At 36.6% G+C, this 14,474-nt stretch overlaps 1 protein-coding gene across 1 annotated transcript; it reads right to left on the bottom strand.

Moving 5' to 3' along the window:
* Nucleotides 1-4,293: 4,293 nt before the first annotated feature.
* Nucleotides 4,294-5,883, bottom strand: LOC145029615 (secreted RxLR effector protein 161-like). Its single transcript, XM_078978110.1, has 2 exons — nt 5,701-5,883; nt 4,294-4,896 (listed from the first exon to the last, which is right to left on the bottom strand). Exons 1-2 carry the CDS (start codon nt 5,881-5,883, stop codon nt 4,294-4,296), a joined length of 786 nt encoding a protein of 261 aa, XP_078834236.1.
* Nucleotides 5,884-14,474: the final 8,591 nt, after the last annotated feature.

Below are 14,474 nucleotides of genomic sequence, written 5' to 3'. Positions count from 1 at the left end.
AAGTTACTAGTATAGTTACTAGATGTATTCCTTAAAAGTTTATAATTTTTTGAAAATGTTTTTATGAATTTTTTCATAAAAATTAAAATCTAAAGATTTTTTTTTTCATATGTTCATAATTGTGCTGATTTCTAGAAAATTTATTTTAAAAAACTTGATTTTCTAGAAATTTATTTTTTCAACGAAAAAACAGTTATTAACTAAAAATGAATCATATCATCATATCATATCATCATATCATACTATATTATAAATGAAACATTTTTTCTTTCACAGTATTCATTTAAAACTCTCATGTATTTTTCCTTTCACTACATGCATTTGAAACTCCTATGACTTTTTCAATTTATTTATAATAATAACTATAAGTTGGTTAATAATATTAAATAAATAACAAACCTAAAGTGTAATCATATATAAACTAAATTTAAATATTAAAGTTATAATGTTTAAACAATTTGTATAAAATATTTAAATTATAAACTAAAATATAACATTACAGGACCAACTTAAATATAAATTTTAGTTTAACTTAAACAACTCATATAATATTTTGTAAGTAGTTAAAAGTGATAAGTTGTAGTGTCTTTCTAATAATGATTATAATTTTGTTAATTAGCTTAATAAATATCTAACTTAAAGTGTAATCATAAATAAACTAAATTTGAATATTAAATGAACATCTTACTTCTACTTATAAAGTTGTGTTATTAAATTTTTAACATATTATACTTAATTTATTATATTTAATATGTTGTTACATGTAAACCATTATCAAGTTAAAACTACAACTTTGGAACAGTTTAGACAAAATACTTAAACTGTTAATTTAAATATAACATTACAGTGTCAACTTAAATATAAATTTCAGTTCCACTTAAAAAAACCCCAATGAATATTGTGTGAATAGTTAAAATTGATAAACTATAGTGCTAAATGTAAAAACTAAATTATAATATCAATTTAATATTTCCTAATATATTTGTATAATCGTTAAAAGATCAAGTGTAACATCCGAATTTTCTGGGTTATTATTGTGTAGTTTAATCTTTTAATTAAAGGAGAGACTCGACGAGTTGAGGATCCAACTCGCCGAGTCGAGACGGGTTTGTCACGCAGATTTAATGAGTGGACTTGATGAGTCAGGGGAAGGACTCCCCGAGTAGGTGCTAGGTAGAGAAACCCTAATTTCTCGGGTTTGGGACATATTTAAAGGTTCTTATGGCCTTCATTTGCGAACCTTCATCCGCTGAGCTTTCGCTGTCAGATTCACTGAGAGGAATTGGTGGTTGAATAGGTGGCACATAATCTGAGTCAGAATCACTTGAGGATTGGAGGATTAAGCGACGAGCAGGTTTCTTGACTTTCTTCGCCTTCGGTTGAGCTGGTGCGGCCTTGTCAGACTTTCGATTCCTAGGGGTTTGTCCCTTAGCTGGTCCAGGGAATCTCACCTCCTTTTGGACTTCTGGTTTCTTTCCCCTCTTAGCAGGCTTGTCTGCTTCCTCAATAGAACGAATCATGGCAGGAGAGAGTTCCCTTGGGCCCAAAGAAGGAAGCTTCTTATATCCCTGAATGACGTTGCTTGCCTCGGACACACATGAATACATAGCTTCTGGAATCGATCCAATGAAGGAATACTTGGTAGGATCTGTGACGATGATCTTCGTTGTGTGAAAGGTTGCAATAGATGAAAGAAGGGAGTCTGCCATGATTGGAACATGAAGACGATCCATCGCCCGCTTTGTGATAATGTTCCAGTACCTGCCACATGAAATCTCAGAGTGTCGAGAAGAAGAATATAAACTTTGAACCAATTCTTGCCATATGATTGCAACAAAGTCCAGATTTACACCATGAAACAACCCATAAAGCATATTAATAAATGACTTGCTTGCTCCATCTGAACCGGCGCTACGCTCTGAAAGACCCTTGAAAAGAAGAGTGAAGAGGTCGTTCCATTGTGGGGGAAGGCAAGACTTCTTAAATTTAGTAATGGTGGTTAGGGTTTCGGTGTACCCCATTTGGTAGAACATGGAGAACAGTTAACCAGTAGTAATGGAGTCGGGGTTTACCAGAATGTGTTCATGAGCAAGACCAATTAGGGCACATAAATGATTCTTAGAGATGGAGATCTTCTCGTTGTGAATATCAAAGTGAATCCTCTCAGCAACCTTATCATAATAAGCAGTTTAATAGATGTAAGAGAGACAAGTCATGGAAACCACTTCTACCTTTGTAAGAGCATCAACACGAGGAGCGTACTTGAGGCATTCGACGACGTACAACATGTAGGGTTCCTAGACTAAGGGTGTAAGATGAATGATGAGGTTTTGTTGTGGCTTAATGGCAAGAAGGTTGGAGTGAGCAAAACTTTCTTGAATATAGGATGATTCCGCCATTGATGAAGCTTATTGAAGAAGATGAACAGTGAGAGAGATCGCCCTTTTCTTTGTGAGGATTTGTAAGTGATAAAAGAGTAGAGTGGACCATGACAAAATCTTTTATACGTAAGAGTAGGAGAGAGAAAAATCCGGCTGAAATCTTTGCTTTATGTGAAACCATTCCTGATGGGATGGAGTGAATAGTTGGCAGCCCCGATGATGACGCCGGAGAGAGAAAGAACGTTTCACTTTTACACGCCTCTCCAAAGAAAATACCTTTTTCAAATCGTCAAAACTTTTGGATAACTGCTGACTCGTTCAAGAACTTTATCCGAAACATGACCCACATAATGTACATGAATCGTCATCAGCTTTATCGTTATCGATCACCACAATGTGATTTGGAATTAGAGTTGTAAAAATTAGTGCATCGTTAATAGAACCAGATTTTTGGAAAATCAAAGATTTTTGTGCATAGAGTGTGAATGATAAAGGAATAAAGCAAACTTTTTATGGAAATTTGTGATGTCCATTACAACATAAAGCGACCAATTCCGGGCACGAATCTCTTCCTTCAAAGTCAAGAGAGACTTAAAAGTGCTTGTGTGGCTTCCCGTTAAATAACGATCAATTACTTGTTAAGAAGTATTGAAAGGCATCTTTTGAATTAAAGCTGTAAATGGTGGCTTTCACTTCAATTCAAGATTTCGATACTTGATACAAGATCGAAACTAAACGAAGTACTTGTGAGACCAATGTGGCCCGTTAAACAAGTATGTAGAAAACATATTTAGTGACTTGTTGACAATTAAGAAATCTCAAAAAAAAAGAATTATAATTGGATCCTTTTGGAATGAAAGGCCTTTGTGCTATAAGATTTCAAAAAGGACCACGCAATGATAAAAGAGATTTCATTAGGTACATAGTAAGTTCATGAATATTAGAATTCACCGTCAATGTAGTATAGGTGTTGGATGTAGGGTCTCACTCAACACGTGGTGTTCGTGTCTAAGATCATAAACACATATTTTATATAACCGTAAACCTTATTGGTAACTGCTGAGAGTCTCAAGGGTTACATTAGGGAGACGAAGTGTAGTGGATATATATGTGATTGAGTGGTTGAAGAAGCGAATGTGCCTCTGCTATAAAAAAAGTGACCAAGCAGAAAACTCTGAACTCAATATGAGAAGAGTAAGGTAGCTCGTGATTAGAGTGAATGTAACAGCCTAGTGTGGGAAAATATGATTTGTATATATCACATTATTAAGGCTTCACTCAAAATCTGTTGAGGCTTTGGTCAACATGCAGCAGCATGCATCTAGGGACACTTAACTAATTTATAGAAAAGAATTTATACCTGCTTGAGCTTCCACCAGCGAGAGTAGCATTTATATAAAGAAAAGTATGAGAAAAATAAAAAAAATTATATTTTGTGAAAAATTTTAATGAAACGAAAAGAAAAATATTTTTCGATTTTATGAAAAGTAAAAAAAAAGTGAAGAAAAACATTAAAAAAATATAGAAAAGAGTATACAAAAGAGTACAATCAAAATACTTTTTAATGAACCGAACCCGAAACAGACCAAGCGTTCGGGTCATTTCGGTTCATCTCGATTCACGAAAGAATCGAACCCGAAACAGACCGAGCGTTCGCTCTATTTCGCTTCTTACCTTTAGTGAAGTGAATGCGATTTTGGTACTGATTCTACTTCCATCATTCCAACGCCTTGTAAGATCTTGTTTAAACTTGATTAAGGTAAAGCCTTAGTGAATATATCTGCTAGTTGATCAGTGGTCCTTACGAAGTGAATTTCCACATTGCCATCTTCCATATGATCTTTAATGAAGTGGTACTGTAGTGCTATGTGTTTCGTCTTCGAGTGTTGTATTGGGTTATGATAAATCCTAATTACACTTTCAGAGTCGCAATATATGGGACTTCCTTCATGTTCATCCCATAGTCTCGAAGCTGACTTTGTATCCAAACAACCTGAGATGTGCATGAGGCAGCGGCTATGTATTCAGCTTCAGCCGTGGAAAGAGAAACACATGTTTGTTTCTTTGATTTCCAGCTAACCAGTTTACCATCAAGAAATTGACATCCTCCAGTAGTGATTTTACGATCCAATCCACAACCACCTAGGTCAGCATCTGAGATCGCTTGGACAAAGAAGCCTAAGTTGGCTGGATACCATAGACCAAGAGAGGAAGTTCGCTTTAGATAGCGAAAGATATTTTTCATAGCTAGCATGTGAGGTTCGCGTGGGTTAGCTTGGAATCGGGCACAATAGCAGACTGAGAACATGATATCTGGCCTGCTTGCGGTGAGATACGTCAGTGACCCAATCATCTGACGATAAAGCGTCATGTCAGCGACTGGCTTCTCCAAAGATGGTGTAAGCTTAGTCCCAAAAGCCATAGGAACTTTCACTTTGGAGTCTCCCAACATGACAAATTTGGCAAGCAGTGTCTTTGTATATGCCTCCTGATTGATAAAAATGCCTTCGGGTCCCTGTCTAATATTTAAGCCAAGGAAAAAGTTAATTGGACCCATTGAGCTCATCTCAAATTTAGTTTCCATCATCTTCCTGAATTTAGCTGTTAAGCTGGGATCCGTGGAGCGGAAGATGATGTCATCAACGTAAATTTGGACAATCATAAGGTGGTTTAACCTCTCTCTTACGAAAGAAGGTTGGGTCAACCGAACCTTGTTTAAATTTGAGATTTTTAAGAAACGAGTAAGAGTTTCATACCATGCTCTGGGAGCCTACTTTAGGCCATATACCTCTTTGTCTAGAATGTAGCAGTGATCTGGATGCTCTTCGTTCACGAAGCCTGGCAGTTGCTCAACGTACATAGTTTCTTCAAGTTCTCCATTGAGAAAGGCACACTTTACGTCCATTTGATAGACTTCAAAGTTTTTATATGCAGCATATGCAAGAAAGATTCGAACAGACTCTAATCTTGCAACTGGAGCTAAGGTTTCTTCATAATCAATACCTTCCTCTTGACAGTAGCCTTTTACAACCAACCGAGCCTTGTTACGAATCACATTTCCCTCCTTATCCATCTTGTTTCTGAATACCTATTTGAGACCAACAACCGTAGCATCCTTTGGAGTTGGAATTAAACACCATACTTTGTTTCTTTCAAACTCATTCAGCTCGTCTTGCATGGCTTGAACCCAATCAAAATGATCAAGAGTCGAATTTATAGTCTTCGGTTCAACTTTAGAGACAAAAGAGTTGAACATGCAAAATTCTACTTGAGAGAATAGTGTAGCTTGTTTCGCTTTGATCTTTGATCGAGTTAATACCTTTTCTAAGGATTCCCCAATGATTTGACTTTCAAGATGTTCTTTGGTCCATTTAATGAGAGGAGGGTAATTTGCATCACAAGAGGGATCCAATTCTTCATTGACTTCTTCTTCCAAATCTGATTGTGTGTCATCATCATTGGCATTTGTATTCTCCCCCTCGAATGATGACACTATTTCCATTTTTGGTTCAGAACGTTCCTCTTCATTTGGACTTTCGGTTGATTTTGATGATTATGACGATGAATGCTCCGCCTGAAATGAAGACCATTGATCATTTGGTAGAGACGAGCGCCACCCCCCCCTCCCCCGAACAGAAGGATGGTCACCAGAAGGTTCCCTTGATTTAAGTCTTTCGGTTGCCTTAGGTTGATCAGCTGCCATATTCTGTGCAGCATCGTCGATAATTTGCTTCAAACTATCGACTTTGTTATCTTCCGCCTTGGATTCAGAATCGATATCTTTTTCAGGTTCATCGAAGAGTAGCATATATTGCTCGAAAAGATTTGAGATAGGTACAGTAACTTGACTTGACTTTGGAAAGATTTCCTACATTGCATCTTCAGTTGTCTTCAACTTCTTGACATAATTATCATCGAAAGTGACATAGTATGTCTCTTTAATCTTCTTTGAGCGTTTATTTAGAACTCTATACGCCTTTGATTGCAAGGAGTATCCCAAAACTATCCCTTGAATAGCCTTAGCATCAAACCTGTTTCAATTCTCCTTTGATTTAAAGACGAAGCATCTTGAACCGAACACATGAAAGAACTTCACATTAGGCTTGCAGTTGTTCAAGATCTCATAAGGAGTGATAGAGAATCATTTGTTCAGATATGATCTATTCTGAGTGTAACAAGCAGCAACAATAGCATCAGCCTAGAAATATAAAGGCAAGGAAGCAAAGCTTAGCATAGAGATCGGTTTCACCTTTCGATAATTCCATTCTGCCGTGGAGTATATGGAGCAAAGGAATTTTGCGTCGTCCCCTTTTCAGTAAGAAAATCTACGAAATCGCTATTCTTGAATTCCAAGCCATTGTCGCTTCTTACATTACGAACGACCTTTTGCAGTTGAACCTCTACTTGTTTTATAAAGAGCTTGAGCTTAGGAGTCGCCTCTGATTTTTGTTTCAAGAAAAATACCCATGTGAAACGAGAGAGGTTGTCATCTATGACAAGAATGTACTTGTTTCCACCAATGCTTTCAACGGAGGATGGACCACATAGATCAATATGTAACAACTCCAGTGGTTCTATCACCTTTTTGTTGATAATAGAAGGATGATTTTGTCGACTTTGCTTTCCCATTTCACTAGCTGCACATAGATGTTCTCTCTCAAATTTAAGAACTGGAAGGCCTCTAACATGATCTCCCAATACCAACTTGTTGATATCCTTGAAATTGAGATGAGAGGGTCTTCTATGCCATAACCAACTTTCGTCTGAGTGAGCCTTCGTTAGCAGGCAGACAACTAGTTTCCCTCAAATTGGATTATGATTCAAAGGGTACATTCTCCCTTTCGCTTTGACCTCAGCAATATGTTATTTGACTTGTTTTCGACTATCTCTGATCCTTCATCATCAAATGAGACCTTTAATACAGTTTCAACGACTAGCTGTGATATGCTTATGAGGTTATGTTGCAATCCTTCAATGTATGCGACCTTTCTTATTGAGAAATCGCCATTCGTAATCATTCCATAGCCTTTGATAGTTCCAAATGAATTGTTTCCATACTTCACTATTCCACCTTCCTTGAGAGACCGAAACTCTCTCAGTTCTTCCTTCCATCCTATCATGTGACGCGAGCAGCCACTATCAATGTACCATTCTTCGTCAAACTGCTCGTCATATATAACCTACAAAATTTCAAGTAAATTTAGGAACCTAAAGTTTCTTGGGTCCTTGTGAGCCTTTTACAGGAAAGGGAATAGTAAGAGAAACATCAACCATATAGGTTCTTTTGATTAGAGTTGTTTCATCCTTTTTCTTTATTGTAAAAACATTAATTTTGTTTGGATTAGATTCATTAGACGTAGGGTTTGAGATTTTGACGTCTGCATTCATTTGGATCTCTTTTGGGCATTTGTTGTCTTATGGAAAGAGCTTTCCTTTCCTTTTTGGATCTTTTGAAGGATAAGAATTAGAATGAGAATGAGAAGAATAGGGTTTAGAAGCGATATTAGATCGTTGATTATCACTCTTCCTTGGTTGAGAATGCTAACATTCTTCCCTTCCGTTCTTCTGATTGAACTTGGGACCGAACCCATCCTTTCAGCTGCTATTATGTTGAGGAACGAAAGCTTCCTTTTGGTTACTTACACTCTGAGGACCGAAACTCTCCTTTCGGTTGCTTACTTGCTGTGGACCGAGACCCTCCTTTCGGTTCCTTACCTGCTATGGACCGAAGCTCTCCTTCCGGTTCCTTTCATTCAAAGGACTGAAACCCTCCTTTCGGTTGTTTCTTGATTCTCCTCGTGACTTATGCATCTTTTTGTACCTTAAATAATGAGGATTCTGAGATCTCCAAAACTATTTTATTTCTAAGAGATTCTTCTTGTATCTCAGATTTCGTTGGTGTTTTCGTTCCGCCACCTGTTTTGGATTTTTATGAATTTTGGCCCTTTTCTTTGGTATATGAGCATGGCTTTCACTCTTTGAATAACACATCTCACAGGACGTTATCACTGGTTCACCCGAAGATGTTTTGGTTCCACTTGTGCTTGGCACATCATATCTTTTAGGTTCATTAAGTGGCTCCGGCACATACCTGCCCTTTACTCTCCATGAGGTTTTCTGAGATAGGCCTTTTGTTTCATCAACAATATCTATTGGTGCTGACCAGAAGAACTCCTCACATCAATTCGCATTATCTTCTTCTAGCATAGCTGTCAGTTTTGCTGTTTGTTGAGGTGTGACTCCCTGAACTGTGTAGACCTGATTTGGAGTGGTTTGAACCTTTTGATATACAATCGCTTTTGCCTTAAGAATTTTGGTCTTGTCTGTCGATGAGCGAGCGAACTCAACAGAGTTTTCAGAGATCAGATTTTTGTTAGGTTTCAGTTCGCTCTTGATAAATTCTGAACAGTCCACAAAGTTCTCTACAGAGATTTCACTCATGTCATCATCCTCATTACGTTCAGATGCATTTTCAACATCAATTTTATTTTTTGAACTTAGTTTGGCATTCAATAAGTCAAAATTCTGTACAGTTTGGGTTCTTAACTTCAATTTATCATTTTCGTCTAATAGATTATTGAGTATGTCCTTATGGTGTTTGGACTTTATGTAGGACTCTATTTTCTTAAGAACAATTTTGTAGGAAGGAGAGACTTCGTCAAAAGATACAACATTTTCACAGTTGTAAGCTTCGGCATCGACTTCATCCTCCTTTAACTCAAGGAAGGGTAAAATCATGCGATGTATCTTATTTCCTATTTCACAATCGAGATGCAATTGAGTGATATTCAAATAAAGTGTTTTTGTAATTAAACAAAAACCATTTCGCTGTTTTAAAAGATTAAGATTGCCTCGTTGCTAATAGATTGATTCATCCCTAGACCTAATTAACTCTTTCTCCTTCTGCTCAATCCACATCCTCCTCTCCTCACTCTTCGACGATATATTGCTAAGTTGATCAATCAGGTTAGAGTTTGTGACACGAGTTTGGGTGAGACTACTACTTATACTAGAAAATTTTGATTTTAAGCTATTCGGTTCCTTTTCATAGTTAGTAATAGGTATTTTCAGAGAAGCAATAATATTTTGTACCTTCTTGATCAACTCATCACATTCGTTGATCTGTGCACTGACAGGTTTCGTAGCAAAACATCTGTCCTCTCGCTCCTTCTCATCTTCCAGCCCACCATCTGTTGTGTATCCTCACATCTAAGATACACCTTCTATCACCATCAAACACCTTCCTGCAACATATTCTTCTTTCACCAACATCGCCTTGCCATGAGTCGGTTTTCTCACTTCTTCGTCCTCTGAATTAGTGGACCATACCTGCACTCCACCAAATTCATCATTATCACTTGTACCCTGTACAATCAAAGCATTCATGGTGTTATTGTTAGTTACTGATTTTCTTTTCTTGATCTCCAATCGTCTCATAAGGTTCGCTTCATCATCATCCTCATCAACCTTCTCTGTCTTATTCTTCAGCATGCAGTCTTTGGCAAAGTGATTCTTGCCTCCACAATAATGGCAATCATAGCCTGAGTCACCACCAATATTCGACTCGTTCTTGGATTCTTCAGACTTTGAAACCATCTTTGGTTCCTCCTTCACTTTCTTAGTACTATAACTTCCCTGCCAGTTTCGGTTCTTTTTGGCTGGGAACTTTCTTTTGACAAACTTTCTTGGATTTGAAACCATCAATGCATACTCTTCACCAGTTAGATCATAGTCAGCAAGATCCAATTCTTCTTCTTCTTCAACAACACTTTTTCCTTTTGAAACAAGAGCTAATGACCCCAAGCTTGAAACCATGTTTGTTTCCTTTGACACCGCACTTTCATGGGACTTCAGAAGTCCCACCAGTTTCACCAGAGAGTATGATTTGAACTATTCGTGTGCCTTCACCGTGGACACCACCACCATCCATTCGGGTCTAAGACTGTTCATGAAGGTGACCTTTTCTTCAATTACCTTCCTTTCGATCCCATGCTTTATCATCTTACTGAGGAGATGATTAAACCGATCAAAAGCCTAAATGAGTTTTTCTTCGGGCTTCTATTTGAAATCACCAAATTCGGAAAGCAGCAAGGTTTGAATCAAATGTTCCAGATCTTCATCAGTGGAATACAATTCATTTAACCTGTCCCATATCTCTTTAGTTGTAGCACATGAACTCACCAATCGAAATGTATCCGACTACAAAGAAAACCTAATCATTCTTAAGGCCTTGATGTTCCACACAAACTTCTATTTTTCGTCCTGAGGAATGTCTTTCACATCATTCACAAGCTGATTATACTCCTTTTGAGTTTTGACAATCTTTGAAGTGCTTGAGTGAGCAAACGGACAAACTGTGATTGCTTGCTAGATCAAGTACCCGTTATCTTTTGAGCTGATTATATAATCTTCGAAGTGGTGCATCCAAACTTCATAATCCTGAGTGTATAAGATTGGAATCTTTGTTGTTGATCCAATACTGTTAGAGATTTTGATTGGATTGGTTTGCGAATCATCCATAGAAACTGTGATGAAGTTTAATCGATAACCTGTTTAAGATCAGACTTGTAATTTATAGTTAGAGTTAGATCGGCAATTAAAGAGATACTCAATATGGAATGACGGCTCAATTAATATCAATCAATGCGGAAAAACCCTAATAATTTCTTCAAGAGAAGAGATGTGTATGAATTACACAGCCTCCTGCTCTGATACCAATTGAAGATAATTAATCTCTAGAACATTCAGATCTTTCACAGGTATGTTGATAAAGAACAAACAATTTCAATCACAATATGACTAAGAATATACAATCAATATGAGGCTTATAATTCAAATATAGTCACGCCTCAGTAGAACTTGATAAAGAACTTCCACTGTAGAGGAGAGCTAGGGTTTACAATACTTGATAAGAAAGACAAATAAAAGCTTCGTCGACTAATGATGCATGCATTCACCTTAAATACTAAAACCCTAGAGTAACATAATGCATGGTTGGACAAGCCCAATGTGACAACCCCAAAAATTTCATTCTGTACAACCATCCACTTCAATAGAAGTCAAAACTGTTTCTGCTAACTTTCAAGCTTTTTGGAATAAGTTTGAGTGGTTTAAAGTTAGTACTTCAAGAGATAACTGGAGAGAGGATGCCCTAGTGTTTATTGTGCATTAATTAGGTTCCAAAAACTCCAAGATGTTCTTGGACCGTAATCCCTAAAAAGGGTGCTAAAGTGTCCCTATTCTCTTGCCAAGCCTTGGAAACTAGCCTAGAACCTTACCCCGATGTGCTAAGTATTTGAAAACATCATATGACCATAAAACATTTGGGTTTATGACTGTAAACCCAAAGGCAAATGGTCCAAAAAATGTAAACCCCGTAAAGGGGTGATATGTAGCCCTAATCACTTCCTAAGACTTAAACATGAAGTATGAATGCTTGGAATGACTTGTAAGACTTCAAATCACAAAATCGTCAAAGTACCATGAGTTTACGGCTGTAAACTCATGGGTTTACCACCGTAAACTCAAGTAGAGTTGGTTACAAAACCGTAAACACTCTTAGATGCCATTTCATTTCCCTTTAATGAATCACATGTGATTCCAACACTTATTCAAGGTGTTTCCTAGTCCCGAAAGGTGTATCCTTTCATATAGTTGTTTATAAACACTATATTCATGTCAATATGTGTCCTTATATGTCATTTAGGACTTGTTGTGTCTTGGGACTTCATTCGTGGAACTTCTCATCCTTACATGCATACCCGATTGAATCACCAACATCAGGTGAGTTCATACCCCATAATGAATCTTTTAACTGTTTTTACTGTTTGGGGGGGGGGGGGGGGGAATACAAGTTAAACACAATGATAATTGTGTAAATGTTTGTTGTTAAACATCTTTCAAAATGTTACTTATGTTATCTATAAGTTGTCAAAACATCTCAAAACTCTTTTAAAGTTATGTTACTTTATAGTTACACAAAACTCCATTTTTAATGTGCAAGCATCACTTAGTAGATAAATGAGTCTTTTAAATAACAGTCCAAGTAGAACATTAGTAAACTTTAATAGGTGTAGTTTAGGAGAATGCTATTCATTACTTCTAGTATAATGAAGCACACAATGAGTCAGTTCATGCAAGAATCAAACAATAGTGAAGAGAACCCAACAATACCATACGTAACAAGTAGTAAAGAGATACATAACCAAACAGAACATAACATAACAAACAAGTTAGGTTGCTATAGCATGAGAACACACATATAGGATCTAATTATACCAATGAATCACTAACTTATTGTTTTAAACAAAATGTGCTAGTTATATTGGGTACACATGATCATATAACTTTAATGTGAATTACACGGCTTGCAAGAATTTGCAGGGGTCGCGTTTGGTTCGCTTAATATCTTGACAGGGAGAGCGTTTAGTAGGGGTTCTAGTCTTCATATTATGACTGTAATAAAACAAATATCTTTTTAGGTTATTTAGTACATCCGCATGTCATTATAAACGGCATATGTGTACTTACTTTCCCATTACTTTCATAAAGTGACAGTACCACTTGAAAGTTGAACTATTTTCTAGTCAAGATAGTTATAAACTAGGGAAAATATACTTTTTACAAATCGATAAAGGAACAATCGGGTCTAGCACAGAACAAAAGATGCATTAGTAGAAGGCTACGATTAAAGGATAGGACCATAATGCTAGACTTATGATTCCTTAATGTATACATCACAAGATACATATATATCAATAGGTTTCGACAACTAATAGGGTGTGTGCTCTTCTCTTCATTTCCTGTCCTCGTTTGGTTGTGGGCTTGGAACAATTTCACCCAATCTATTATCTACCCGATCCTATATATATTTATGCTTAGTATACATTAAGTCATCCTAAGGGTACCAGGATTGGATCAGGTTATAGGACACAGTGTCGAAGCACAGTTTTTCTAGTACAAAACTTACTTTTCAAAGTCAGTACTTTTGGTATACAAACTAGAGATTTCCGAGATAAGGGCTTAATCCATTTTATTAAGTCAGTACAATTCTAAAAGACTTTAGGTGAGTAACTCTATAATACCTTAGTTTATACACGATGTTGATATATAAAACTAATACCCAATAGGCAGTTAAATGTTTGTTTTCTGCCTTACCTCCTATTCCCCGTTGGGTTGTGGACTTAGGGCAGATTCACTCAATTAACTTTCTACCCGATATCAGATTATATATAGCAGTATAAACAAAGCTATTATAAAAGTAGTCACTCTGGTCAATATTTTACTATAAGAAATATAGGTTTTCTTTAAAGGAATTTTCATTAGATATAAAGGAACCAATACAAATAACTCAATGAATAACAAGTGATTACACCAGGGCTATTTATGACAATTATCTAACAACCAATGGGATGTGTGCCATCCGCCTTACTTTCAGTTACCCGTTGGGTTGTGAGCTTAGGGTGGATGCGCACAACCAATTGTTTGTTTACTCTGAGTTATAAATAACTTATAACCACTTAGTACCCATAGAAAGGCTTGTAGTGTTATTTTACTTTACTTTCATTCAAGTAGGAAATATATGATTTTCTAGGAGGAACAAACGAACTTTTCAAAACAGAACTTACAGTTTACATCACTTTTAGATATACATTTTCAACCACATTTTACAGCTTACTCACATCACTAAAATCTTATGAACTCACAAGCTTAATTGCTGATCAACTCTTTCAAATAACTTGTATTCTCAGGATACTATTAGACAGGTGCTCGTGCTGGGGATTCAGAAGATGGAGCATTATAGCTTCAAATCTTGTTTTGTTATTTGTATATGAATTCTATGTTTTGTGAACACACACATTGTAAACACTTTCTTTCTAAATGAAATGGTTGTTCAGTACTTTCTTACCATAAACATATCTCGTGATACTAAACATGACGTCCTCCAACCCCGAACGATTCCGCCGTTCAGGTTTTTGGGTGTGACACCCAAACCGGCTACAAAAACTGGGCTAAGGACCGAGCCCACGACGCAACACTTGTATAACCCAACATATATATATATATATATATAATCTTAATTGGGAAAAAAAG

The sequence above is a fragment of the Lactuca saligna genome, chromosome 2 (genome assembly GCF_052625555.1).
Source record: "Lactuca saligna cultivar CGN05327 chromosome 2, ASM5262555v1, whole genome shotgun sequence".
NCBI lineage: Eukaryota > Viridiplantae > Streptophyta > Magnoliopsida > Asterales > Asteraceae > Lactuca > Lactuca saligna.
The sequence above is the reverse complement of the archived record's forward strand: the minus strand, read 5'-3'. Positions and strand labels throughout refer to the sequence as shown.

Excerpts from the sequence above, each read along its gene's own strand:
- LOC145029615 (XM_078978110.1), bottom strand. The coding sequence starts at position 5,883 with ATGGAAATAGTGTCATCATTCGAGGGGGAGAATACAAATGCCAATGAT. Across the intron at positions 4,897-5,700 it reads TTGGGGAATCCTTAGAAAAG|GGACCCGAAGGCATTTTTAT; the intron begins GTATTAACTCGA and ends AATATTAGACAG.